Source organism: Nyctereutes procyonoides, unplaced genomic scaffold (genome assembly GCF_905146905.1).
Source record: "Nyctereutes procyonoides isolate TBG_1078 unplaced genomic scaffold, NYPRO_anot_genome, whole genome shotgun sequence".
NCBI lineage: Eukaryota > Metazoa > Chordata > Mammalia > Carnivora > Canidae > Nyctereutes > Nyctereutes procyonoides.
Genome location: NW_026575042.1, coordinates 49,976,534 through 49,990,184, shown reverse-complemented (window position 1 = coordinate 49,990,184; position 13,651 = coordinate 49,976,534). Strand labels below are relative to the sequence as shown.

General features: G+C 49.1%; 1 protein-coding gene and 1 non-coding gene across 2 annotated transcripts in view; one reads left to right on the top strand and one right to left on the bottom strand.

Annotated features, from left to right (window-relative positions):
* The window catches only part of GMPS (guanine monophosphate synthase), a 78,657-nt gene extending 66,420 nt beyond the window's left edge, over positions 1-12,237 (bottom strand). The window contains exon 1 of the mRNA XM_055321357.1: positions 12,051-12,237. Coding sequence (XP_055177332.1) covers positions 12,051-12,077 — 27 coding nt within the window. The 5' untranslated portion in view covers positions 12,078-12,237. The remainder of the gene's footprint in view (positions 1-12,050) is intronic.
* Positions 9,267-9,373, top strand: LOC129507419 (U6 spliceosomal RNA). The gene has a single exon (XR_008663990.1). It is a non-coding gene; the product is annotated as a U6 spliceosomal RNA (small nuclear RNA).
* Positions 12,238-13,651: the final 1,414 nt, after the last annotated feature.

The window sequence follows — 13,651 nt, the reverse complement described above, 5'->3', positions numbered from 1 at the left end:
AAAAAAGAACTTTTCCTTTCAAGATTTGAGAAAGAGAGAGAATGAGCAGGAGGGCCACAAGGAGAAGGAGAGAATCCCAAGCCGACTCCATGCAGGCCTCCATCTCACAACCCTGAGATCAGGACCTGAGCCAAAACAAAGGGTCGGATGCTCAACCAACTGAGCCACCCAGGAAGCCCGAAGGGAAAAGTTCTGAATTGTGTTGATCTCAGTTTACACTCCTCCCAAGTTTTTTCTTTATACTGACCCTTTGTTTTCTCTACTGACTGCATTCCTATTGTGACTCAATCGATCATTACAACAAAAAATACTTGTTTTGAAGGTGATTAAATGTGTGCACGTGTGTGGACCTAGTCACATGAACAAGCCCCAAAGGTTCTTTGCAAAAATGTAAACAGAGAAATAGAAATAACACAGATTTATTCCCAAATTTCACCGCCCCTCTTTGAGGGATCTCAAGACAACACTTTTCATGTGCAAATGAAAGATAATCAAAGAGCTAAATATACTGAGTTTGTGAAGAGATCCAATTTTGCATCTCACATAATTATTACTCCTAAAATACCTTACAGGAATTTTAGCTTAGGAAAAATCTATACATTTTTTAAGGAAAAAACCTTAAGTTTAAGCAAATGTCACAATTACACAGGTATTCAGCACATGGCTCATTTTTCAAGATGCTACTATTCTACTTCATGAACCCAATCTCCCCTCTGTATGTGGCCCTTTCTACTGCAATATGTGCCTGAACTACACTGTGTTGCAAATAATAAAACTCGAAAAAACTACTCACAAAACTGGTGAAGTGGGGCACCTGGATGGTTCAGATGGTTAAGCATCTGCCTTTGGCTCAGGTCATGATCTCCAGGTCCTGGGACAGAGCCCATCAGAGCAGGGCTCCCTGCTCAGTGGGGAGAGTCTGCTTCTCCCCCTGCCTCTGCTTCTCCCAGATGCTCATACTGTCTCTCTTTCAAATGAATAAATAAAATCTTTTCAAAGATTTTTTTAAATTTAAAAACTGGTGAAAGTAATGGGAAGGAATCAAGTGTTTCCAGTATGAACTCTACCACAAGTAACCGTATAGTTGATGAAAGTTCTTTATAATTCCAGGAGGGGCAACCCCAGTGGCTCAGTGGTTTAGCGCTGCCTTCGGCCTGGGGCATGATCCTGGAGACCCGGGATCGAGTCCCACATCGGGCTCCCTGCATGGAGCCTGTTTCTCCCTCTGCCTGTGTCTCTGCCTCTCTCTCTCTCTCTCTGTGTGACTATCATAAATAAAATAAAAATTAAAAAATAAATAAAATCATTAGGGGAAAGACTAATGAGAAACTTGATAATAAACGGATAAGTGGGCAACACCTGACCTTAATGTACAAAGTAGAGAATATGGAGCAACTCCCCCTGTGAGGCACCACGCCAACAGATGAAGGAGTCTGACCACGTGCTTGTAACCGCTGAGCTGCTTGGGGGCTCCATGCTCTTCGCTCCCCTGATGCATGTTCTTAATATTCCGTGTGTCACAGACTCTACCAGTGGCCCTAACCCTTCACTGCTCCCCACCTCTCTGCCGTTTCTATGGGACTTTGCAGCTCATCCTGCGTTAGGCAGAATATATTTCCTCATTCTTGACACTGGGCTCAACCATGAGACTCTGTTTTGACCGACGTAATGAGGGCAGAAATGAGAAGAGCGCCAGGCCATGGATCGACGCGACTTGCATCCTGCGCCTCCGCCGTCGCGCAGACATGCGCCTCGCAGGCCCCAGAGGGTGAAAGTAGAGGAGCTCAGCAAGGCTGAGCGGACTCACAAACTTGTCAGCAATAAATCGGCACCACATATCCTTCTGAAAATGTTTCATACCAGCTAAAGTGAAATTTTACAAAGACCGTTTAACACCCAAGCATCCAGGGCAGGTTCTTTTTTTATTATTATTATTATTTTTAATTTATTTATTTATGAGAGACAGGCAGAGACATCGGCAGAGGGAGAAGCAGGCTCCCTATGGGGAGCCCGATGTGGGACTCGATCCCAGGACCCCAGGATCACGACCTGAGCCAAAGGCAGAAGCTCAACCACTGAGCCACCCAGGCGTCCCAGGGCAGGTTCTAAATCCGTAACATACTGGGATTTTGCATTCCCCGGCCACATATAGCAAAGTACAGAAGAACGGAGGGCAAAATTACACAGAATGGCTATATAGTTCTCTGTGACATTGTCCTTAAGATACACATTACACTGATTTTCTAGCTTTGGTAATTCCAAACACAAACGCATACTTATCTTTTTCCCAAGGTGTAATTAATAAAGGAAAAACATCAGGAAAGAGGAACCACTTAGGGGCACTATTAACCTCTGGAGAGCTAGGCCTGGTAAACCCCAAATTGACCATACCAGGGTAACATGCCTCACAGACAAGCTGACAAGAATGTTATTAAACACCTGAAAATATAGGGGCACCTGGGTGGCTCAGTCGTCGAGTGTCTGCCTTTGGCTCAGGGCGTGATCCCAGGGTCCTGGGATCGAGTCTATATCAGGCTCCCTGCATGGAGCCTGCTTCTCCCTCTGCCTGTGTCTCTCATGAATAAGTGAATAAAATCTTTAAAAATAAATAAATTAAAAAAAAATAAAATTCAGATTGTTGGGGCACCTGGGTGGCTCAACGGTTGAACATCTGCCTTTTGGCTCAGCTCATGATCCCAGGGTCTGGGATCAAGTCCCACATCAGGCTCCCTAGGGAGCCTGCTTCTCCCTCTGTAATAAAATCTTTTAAAATAAATAAATATTTAAAAAATAAAATTCAGATTGCTATGAAGAAGTTGTTCATTTCTACTGGTACATGTTTATAAAGCCAATCTAAAAGCCTGTTTGCCCACAAACCACATCCTATTTCCATTAAAATACAGCTGAACAAGGTATTTTTAAAAATATTCCTAAGGATAAAGTGTCATGATGCAATGTTTTAAAAGTTTATTTTACTTGACCAATGTTTATCTCTTCCAGGCATCGAGTAGATTATTATAACCTAAATATTCTCAACTGTACAAAACAGAAAATATCAAAACGTATAAAGAGCTGTCCTCTGACCCAACAATTCCATGCTTTGGTACTTATCCAAGAATATTAAATATCTATGTCCAGGGATCCCTTGGTGGCGCAGCGGTTTGGCGCCTGCCTTTGGCTCAGGGCGCGATCCTGGAGACCCGGGATCGAATCCCACATCGGGCTCCCGGTGCATGGAGCCTGCTTCTCCTTCTGCCTGTGTCTCTGCCTCTCTCTCTCTCATTCTATGTGACTATCATAAATAAATAAAAAATTAAAAAATAAATAAATAAATAAATAAATAAATATCTATGTCCACAAAAACTGGCTAACAGGCCACACGGCCATCAACATACGAATGGATAAACAAATTCTGGTGTATCCTACAGTGGAATACAATGCAACCATACAAACGAACTGCTGATACAACAACACAGATAAATCTCAAAAACATTATGCTGAGTGAAAGAAGCCTAAAAAATCACTGTATGGTTCCATTCATATAAAGTTCAAAAGCAGAAAAACTAATGTCTGGCTTCCGAAACGGGAAGAGCGGTTGCTGCTGGAGGAGCCAAGGGACACGCAGGAACACAGGTGTACACGTTTGCCAAAAACCCCACCGTACACTTGAAGACCTGGGACACTTCGGCTATGGACATTCTGCTAAACTCAGTAAAAACAAGCAAACAAAATACCCATTAGTGACCTTTTTCAAACCGTCTCCACAAGCTGAAACAAAGCTGCAATAAGCAACTGTTTGCCCTCGGCCTTCAGGGCCCCAGACAGCCAAGCGCTGCCAGTGTCAAAACCAGGCCCACGTCCTCTCCGACCTAAGAGTCGCTCCATTACAGAACCAGGCTCCATCAGGTTAAATCCGCTTAAGGGGGTTAAGCATCCAATTAACCACCCATTAAAAGTTTACACTTTTATTCCTAATCACCTTTAATTACCTTTTAAAAAGTTATCTCTGCAGCCTAAAGCTGGAAGTCTGGTACTTCATTTTACCCAATCAGATGTCAGAGTTGGGTGGGGGGGGACATCTCTCACAGTTCATGACAATAATGCAACAGCATGAAAATGAAAATGTTCCACCAGGGCAGCCCCAGTGGCGCAGGGGTTTGGCACCGCCTGCAGCCCAGAGCGTGATCCTGGAGACCCTGGATCGAGTCCCACGTCGGGCTCTCTGCATGGAGCCTGCTTCTCCCTCTGCCTGTATCTCTGCCTCTCTCTCTCTCTCTCTCTCTCTCTCTCTCTCTCTCTCTCTGTGTGTGTGTGTGTGTGTGTGTCTCTATGAATAAATAAATTTAGAAATCTTAAAAAAATTTAAAAAAAAAAATGTTCCACCAAAGTGTAACTTAGGGTCTCTCAACAAAATGGATCAAAGACCTAAATATAAGAGCTAAAGCTATAAAGCTTTTAGAAGAAAGTAAAGGCAAATACAGAAGATTCAAGATCATTAGGAAATGCTCCTTAGGAGGCAAACCATAAAAGAGACTCTTACCTATAAAGCACAAACTGAGGGTTGCTAGAGGGGAGGTGAGCAGGATGGGCTAAATGGGTGATGGGTATTAGAGGGCACTTGCTGTGATGAGCTCTGAGTATTATATGTAAGTGACAAATCACTAAATTCTACTCCTGAAACTAATAGCACACTCCATGCTAACAACTAGAATTTAAATAAAAACCTGAAATCCCTCCCCCCCAATAAAATGCTCCTTGGATGAGATAAAGACAAGTGACAAAGGAAAATAGTTGAACTTCATCAGAATTATAAGCTTTTTTTTTTTAATTATAAGCTTTTATACATCAGAGGACACCGTTAAGAAAGTAAAAACCCCAGAACATGAGGACTCCTAACTCTGGGAAATGAACTAGGGGTGGTGGAAGGGGAGGAGGGTGGGGGTGAATGGGTGACGGGCACTGAGGGGGACACTTGACGGGATGAGCACTGGGTGTTATTCTGTATGTTGGTAAATTGAACACCAATAAAAAATTAATTTATTAAAAAAAGAAAGAAAGAAAGAAAGTAAAAACCCATAGAATAGCAGAAAATATCTGCAAAGTGTACTTTCTGATAAACTTGTCGGTAAAAAAAAAAAAAAAGAAAGAAACTTGTCGGTAGAATAAAGAACTCTTACAACTCAATAAAAAGACAAGTAACCCGCTTTCAAAGATGAGCAAATGGGGATCCCGGGGTGGCCCAGCGGTTTAGCGCCTGCCTTCGGCCTAGGGTGTGATCCTGGAGTCCCGGGATCGAGTCCCGCATCAAGCTCCCTGCATGGAGCCTGCTTCTCCCTCTCCCTCTGCCTGTCTCTCTACCTCTCTCTCTCTATCATGAATAAACAAATAAATCTTTAAAAAACAACAACAAAGATGAGCAAATGATCTAAATAGACATTTCCCCCAAGAAAATATACAAATGGACAATAAGCACATGAAGAGATATTCAACATCATCAGTCATTAGGGAAATGAGAAATCAAAATCACAATGGGATACCACTTTACACCCACTATGACGGCTGTAACCCAAAAGACAAGTGTTGGGTGCCTGGGTGGCTCAGTCAGTTAGCTGTCTGACTTAGGTCCAAGTCATGATCCCCGGACCCTGGGATCAAGCCCCACAACCAGCTTCCTGCTCCGCTCACTGGGGAGTCTGCCTGTTCCTCTCCCTCTCCCTGCTTGTATGCATGTGTGCACTGGCTCTCTCCCCCTCTCCGTCTCTCCCTCAAATGAATGGATAGAATCCTTTTTAAAAAAGGACAAGTGTGGGCAAAAATGTGGAGAAATTAGAACCTAATACACTGCTGACAAAATGTAAAGTACTACAGCCACTTTGGAAAGTCTGACAGTTCACCAAGAGGTTAAATTACTACTCCACCTCTAGGTATACCTCCAAAAAAAAAAAAAAAAAAGAAAACTTAGGTCTACACAAAAACTAGTACAAGATGATTCACAGCAGCATTATCCATAATATACAAAGAGTAAACAAAATCCAATGTCCAGGAATCCCTGGGTGGCTCAGCGGTTTAGCGCCTGCCTTCGGTCCAGGGTGTGATCCTGGAGACCTGGGACCAAGTCCCATGTCCCCACGTCAGGCTCCCTGCATGGAGTCTCTGCCTGTGTCTCTGCCTCTATCTCTGTCTCTCATGAATAAATAAATAAAATCTTTAAAAAAAAAAAAAAACCAGAAGTTTGGGAAATATCCCCTGCAAAGGTTTTGGTAGGTTAGAGCAGATTATTTTACCTTTTGATTTCAACACTGCTCTCACTTTAAAAAAAGAAAAGTAGGGGATCCCTGGGTGGCGCAGTGGTTTGGCGCCTGCCTTTGGCCCAGGACGCGATCCTGGAGACCCGGGATCGAATCCCACGTCGGGCTCCCGGTGCATGGAGCCTGCTTCTCCCTCTGCCTGTGTCTCTGCCTCTCTCTCTCTCACTGTGTGCCTATCATAAATAAATAAAAAAATTAAAAAATATTAAAAAAAAAGTAATCTGACAATTTTTAAGAATTTTATAAACACACACACACAAAAAAAGAATCTTATAAACACAACAGTTATTAGCTCAGAAATAATTATTCTAATATATATATTAAGATTGAATTTCAGCCAAATTTTAAATAGATGTCACTGCTGAAATCAAGATCCAAACTCAGGGCAATATGGGCTCTGTATCTAGAGTGACCGTATGGCCCAGTTTGCCCAGAACTGTCCTAATTTACACCTATTATTCCCACACTTACCCATTTATCTCATATTCCTCATTTTTTAACATATTCTTATGAGTCACTGCAGTAAACTACCATAGGATGGGTTTGTTACACTTCTGCTTTATCCTTCTACTTCTGCCATGGTCGTGTCTAGTTCTGTGGATAGTACAGGTGCAATGAACAGAGTTCTCACTTCCAACTTCAGGTTCAATCTGAAAGGCAACCACTGATATCCCATTTCTTTTTCCAGATCCTTTCCTGATCTTGGCACACAGGCATCCAGGGGTAGCTAATTCTATCCAGTCCTGAGTGCCGCAACCATTGCTCAGCTTGCAAGATGCCTCAAACCTCTAGGCTACCATCGGCTGGATCAGTGGGAAACAGGAGTAAAGTATCTATAAAGTATATGCAGGAAAGAAATGTTGTGTGTTCCTGTGCACGATGTCCAGAGACAGTAATCCGAGTACTCTTGATACAGGAATTTTGCCATTTATTTACTATATTGTATAAATTCACAACTACTTATTTTGTCTGGTAATATTTTATTTTACAGCAATTACAAATTTATTTTTAGCAACTCCTTTTATGTTCAAGTGCCCCAGTTTAGACAAAGAATATATGGTCATACTACTATAACCAAACATCTTACTCCCATCGCATTATGATGTACTGTATTAGGGAATGTACAGACATAATTATGTAAACCATCTCCTTGGTCCTCAAAACAATGAACCTGAAGCCATGGCAAGAGTCCACCAGTAGAAAACCAACTAATATCACATTATTACATAATAAAGCTATTTTTTTGAACCACTGTGATTTTTTTTTTTAAGATGTTAATTTATTTATTCATAAGAAACACAGAGAGAGAGAGGCAGAGACACAGGCAGAGGGAGAAGCGGGCTCCATGCAGGGAGCCTGATGCGGGACTTGATCCCAGGACCCCAGGGTCATGCCCTGGGCCCAAGGCAGACAGACGCTCAACCGCTGAGCCACCCAGGCGTCCCAAACCACTGTGATTCTTAAGCAAATATAGAAACAGCTCTACTTCACAATGAGCAGGAAAAAATATTCAGCACAACCCAGAATTACATATGCTATACAAAGATTCGAAATTCTAAGAATGGATTACTCTTCTGCTGATTCACAAAGTGCTTCAGAATTATGTTTTATCCCTAAGGACTTCATTCATTTTGAGCATCTAAACAGAGTTTAGGTTAGAAGGAAATGTGAAGACACTGTAAGCACCATAACAGAGGTAATTCTGGATAGCAAATAATTATTCATCACTTTAAACAGCATCATTTGGAATATGATTAGTCTTTTAAAAAGTATCAAATACATTTGAGGGCAGCCCAGGTGGCTCATTAGCGCCGCTTTCAGCCCAGGGCCTGATCCTGGAGACCTGGGATCGAGTCCCATGTCAGGCTCCCTGCATGGAGTCCTGCCTGAGTCTCTGCCTCTTTCTCTCTCTCTCTCTCTCTGTGTGTGTGTGTGTGTGCCTCTCATGAATAAATAAAATCTTAAAAAAAAAATACATTTGAATAGGCACAGAACAAGCCTACATTTAAAAAAAAATACTTAAAAAACAATTATCTTCCTTAAGTAACAAGTTGGCCCAGCTAAAGACAAGGCTATCTGAGGTTCCTGGAGGAATTTCAAAATCTTTTAAGAACAGGAAACCATAAAAACTATTCCTTTTGTCTGTAACAGCTTTTACATTCTAGATGAAGATTTTTTTTTTAAAGAGGGGAAGGGAAGAAGTAGAGATTTTTTTCTTGTATTCATGAATTCTGATTTATATTAAAATCACATCTTAAGGCACTATCTTTCTGAGATACCAGAGCCACTTAATCAGTAGCAATATGCAGAGAGAGAGAATCTGAAGGAGGTTCCAGGCCCAGGGTAGAACCTGATGCAGGGCTCACACCCCTGAAATTCTGAATGACTTGAGCAGAAATCAAGAGTCAGGTGCTTCACTGAGTGAACCCCTACATGAATATATTAATATTAATATGAAGCAAAAAAAATCATCTTTGATCTTTAAAAATATGTTCTATAGGGTTACCATAAAAGTACAGTTGTTTAATACTCTATGCATCCCAGGCTAAAAAAAAAAATCTCGTAATCTTTCAATTGGATTCAAAAACTTAAGTGTAAAAAACGCCAACTTTAAAAGTTTAACACAAGAAAAAAAAAAGTTTAACACAAGTCATTAAAGATTCTATATCACATGTAATCAACTTATAAAACATCTCTAATCCAAGTATGATTTACCCTAGTCAACATCTCAGTAAAGGTGATGGAGCAAGTCCTACTTCTCCAACCAGGAGTCTGAGGCTTGGATAAGGCCAAAAAGTGGGAGTTGACCAGTAGCCCAAAGAACACTATTCTGATAATCCTGCTCTAATAAAACAGAAAGTAGCTACTATGTCTAATATTTGACCTATATGGTATTTATAATAACATTGAGTAGCTGTAAAAAAGTTTTTAAATAAACCATTAAATAAGATCTTAACTGTGTTCGCTTCGGCAGCACATATACTAAAATTGGAACGATACAGAGAAGATTAGCATGGCCCCTGCGCAAGGATGACACGCAAATTCATGAAGCGTTCCATATTTTAAAAAAACAAAATAAATAAGATCTTAACTTCTTAAAAACATTATATCAACTTAACTTAGCAAACAATAACCTCTGCTTTGGATAGGTCATCAATTAGCCCAAATGCTTTTATAGATTAGGTCTCTTCCTAATTTCTATCATGCAGAAATGTCATTTTAGAAAATCCTGATACAAACTGAATGTACCAGAATAGGGATCAAAATCAGCTCTTTCCTTCCGCTTTAATTTATGAACCAGGATTTACACGCAAGTGTCAGAGCCACAACTGATGCACATAGTGAGCTTGGGGACAGTGCGTGTACTTCACTCCAGGGGGAAGGGTGGTTCGGTGGTAAACTATGGAAAAGAGATGCCTACTCAGATTTCCAGATGGACTTCTCAGAAGTATCTCATTTCACCTACTTTATTATGCACGTTATCCCATGTTTACCCATCTCTTTACCGGAAATGTTTCTTAGGATCAATGACATATCATGGTTTAATATTAAGGACATTAAATAATAATAGATTTGATGAAACAGGTTATTTCCCTGATGACTCCTCCTGACGATGCTTCCAATTCAGTTCACATCTAATAGTTATTCAAAAAAAAATAATAATAAAAATTAATTTATAAAAAAAAATACACATGCTTGAGTAGGCTATAAAACATCAAGGACCTTGAAATAAAATTAATCAGCGATTCTCTTGAGGCTCAAATATATCAAACTGATCAAGGCTCAACGCAGGTCAAACAAAACAGACAAAAATATCAACTAGGAAAAAAAAAACCTTATGCTCCATACTCCTGAGACAAATAAATTTGGAAACTGAGCCTTGAACTTTCTGCTGCCGGTTAATTCGGTGAAAATACCCTTTTTCTCGAATCACTCACTTCATATTTCTCAAAGCCTGTAAATTAGGTCTGAGACCTCCTAGGAGTACAGCCATTTCCTCTACCAGCACGGAGAGAAGTTTGTAGGTCCCAAAAGGGAGAAAAGTGCTTTTGCAAGCGAGCTCGGGAACAGGAAAGAGCTGCACAAGGAGGTGAGCACTGCTCCTGGGGTCAGAAGCTGCAAGCTCGGGGGTCCTCACCCCCCTTTACAGCCCTGAGCAGAGAGCTTCACGAAGCCCAAACTTTAGTTTTCTCGGTTCAAAAAGAGCCCGCTCGCTCCTACCGCCTCTTCTCCGTTGTCCAGCCGACGGCTTGGGAAGGTTTAGGGGGCACCCAGCGAGCGGGGGCAGGAGGGGCGCCCGCCGACGGCCCAGCTGGGAAAGGGCCGCGCCTCAACCCGGGCACCACGACCTCAGGGCGCCGGTTCCCACCTGCCTTTTCCAACTCCGCACACCTGGATGCGACTCAGGGCGGCCCCTCCTGAGTGAGACCGGGCCCGGGACAGCGCCCGGGAGGCCCGCCCCGCTCGTGGGTCCAGGCGACCCCGCGCACCTCCCCGCTGGGACGGCCTGGAAACTCGGAGCCAACGAAAATTCTAAAAACGGAAGTGAAAGCGAAGGTGCAGCATTCGGAGACGCAAGGAGAGGGTCGGGGGGCGGGGGGGGGCCGGGAGGGGACGCGGACGCGGGGCGCTCCGGCGACCCCACCGCGCTCCGGAGCGCCCGCGGCAATGAGCGACTTTCCCAGCAGCCCAGGGGCCCCCCACTTCCCCGGGCCTCGGCGGCGGCGCGGGGATACACGGGGGGAGGAGGATGCACGGGGGGGAGGGAGATGCACGGGGGCCCGGGGGGATGCACGGGGGGCAGGGGGATGCACGGGGGGGAGGGAGATGCACGGGGGCCAGGGGGGATGCACGGGGGGGAGGGAGATGCACGGGGGCCAGGGGGGGATGCACGGGGGGCAAGGGGGGATGCACGGGAGGGAGGGAGATGCGCGGGGGCCAGGGGGGATGCACGGGGGGGAGGGAGATGCACGGGGGCCAGGGGGGATGCACGGGGGGCAGGGGGGGATGCACGGGGGGCAGGGGGGGATGCACGTGGGGAGGAGGGGGATGCACGGGGGCCAAGGGGGATGCACGGGGGCTGGGGGGGGATCCACGAGAGCCGGGGAGAATGCACGGGGGGGATGCACCGGGTCCGGGAGGGGGATCCACGAGGGGATGCACGGGGCGAGGAGAGGAATGCACGGCGGCCGGGGGGGATGCACGGCCTGGGAGGCCGAGGGGGAGGGCGGCGGCGCGGGCGAGCCGGGCCCCCGGGAACTGACCCGCGCGGCCCGCGGGGCGGGGGGTGCAGTCACGCGGCCTCGCCGCCGAGCACCCCGAGCCCGGCGGCCGGGGACGCGGAGGGCCTCGCCGAGGGCCTCGCCGAGGGCAGGCGGGAAACCGGGAGGCGGGCGGACGGGAGGCGGGCGCTGCCCCGCGGGCGCGGGCGCGGGCCGTCCACAAAGGCCGCCCGCCTCCCGAGGGGGCCCAGGCGCACACGCCGCCCGCCGCCCTCCGGCCGCGCTCCCGGGCTCCGCGCCCGCCGCCCAGCGGGGGAGGCGCGGGCCGGCGAGGGCCGGCGAGGGCCGGCGAGGCGGCCGCGGGGAGCTGACGCGCTCCCGACGCCGGGGCCGGCGGCCGCAGCAGCCCCGAGCGGCCGGCGACAACCAACAAAGCACCTGCCCCAGGCCCCGGCCGGGGCTCGCGGGGCCGCGCGGACGGGCTGGGGGAGGGCGCGCGGCTTCGGCGCCAGACACTGACCTTGGAGTCTCCGTTGCACAGAGCCATCGGGGCCCGGGCGGGGGGGCCGGGGCGGGCGCCGCGGGCCGGGGCTCGGGGGCGAGGCCTGTGCGGGAGCGGCGGGCGCCGCGAGGAGCCGGATCCAGCAGCCGCCGCGGAGCGCGGGCCCCAGCGCCGCGGGAGAGGAGGCCAGCAGCGCGCACGCCGCCCCCGCCCCCGCCCCCGCCCCCGCCTCCCGCTTCCGCCCCGGCCGGCCACGGGGCGGAGCCACAGCGCGTCGGGCTCCGCAGCCAGACCGCGGACACCGCGGGGCCGCCGCCGCCAAGCGAGCCCGCCTCCGGGGAGGGGCCCTCCACGCCCGGCCCCGCCCCGGGTCCCTTCCCGCCGCCGAGTCCGCCTCCGGGAAGACGAGCCGCGGCCGCTCGGGCCTGCCCGCCCGCGGGAAGAAGGGCCTGCGGCGCCCGGCCCCGCCCCCCGCACAATAGGCCACGCCCCCGCACGGCGGGCCCCGCCCCCCGGGTCGCTTCCCGCCGCCGAGGTCCGCCTCCGGGAAGACAAGCTGCGGTCGCTCGGGCCTGCCCGCCCGCGGGAGGAAGGCCCTGCGGCGCCCGGCCCCGCCCCCCGCACAATAGGCCCCGCCCCCGCACGGCGGGCCCCGCCCCCCGGGTCGCTTCCCGCCGCCGAGGTCCGCCTCCGGGAAGAGAAGCCCAGGGCCGCTCCGGCGGGCAGGCCCCGCCCCCCGCACGGCAGGCCCCGCCCCCCGGGTCCCTTCCCGCCGCCGAGGTCCGCCTCCTGGAAGACAAGCTGCGGTCGCTCGGGCCTGCCCGCCCGCGGGAGGAAGGCCCTGCGGCGCCCGGCCCCGCCCCCCGCACGATAGGCCCCGCCCCTGCACGGCAGGCCCCGCCCCCGCAGGCCAGGCCCCGCCTCCACCGCCTCCGGCCCGCCCTCGGGGGGAGGAGCCCGCGACTGACCGCCCCGCTCCCGTCCCGCCCCCGCACCCGGCGGCCGGCCCCTCCTCCGCCGCGAGGGCTCCCCCTCTGAGAGCGACCCGAGCCTCGGGGCGCATGCGGGGGCGGGGCGGATCGCCGCCCTGGACCCCGGGGAGAGGCTGGGCGAGCGGAGAGGGGAGCCTCCGGGGAGCGGGGCCTCCTCCCAGGTGGTGGGGCGTGGGGTCGGCCAAGGCTGCTACCGAGAGTTTCATCATCGTGACACCTCGAGGGACGTCGAAGTGAGACGTGATCGCGACTCTCAGCAAAAGTTCTACGGCGGGGGCGGGATGTGCACGAGAAGGGGGTCTGGGCGCCGCAGTCCGGTGGGGCGCTGGGCCGGGGCACTGGCCCGAGGCACTGGCCCGAGGCTCTGCTTGCACAGCACCCAGCGTTTTTATTTAGATGGGCTGCAGTCCCCCCAGCTACTCTTTGGCGACCGCCAAGGTGAGAGATTAAATTTGGCCGCCTGGAAAAAAATTAATAATAAAAAATAAAATAAAATAAAATAAATGAAATTAAAAAATAAAATAAAATAAATCAATAAATAAATTTGGCCGCCTGGGCACCTAAGTGAGGGTTGGGGGAATGAATGACACTTGGCACGGCTTCCAGATTAAAGAAGCCTTTTAACAA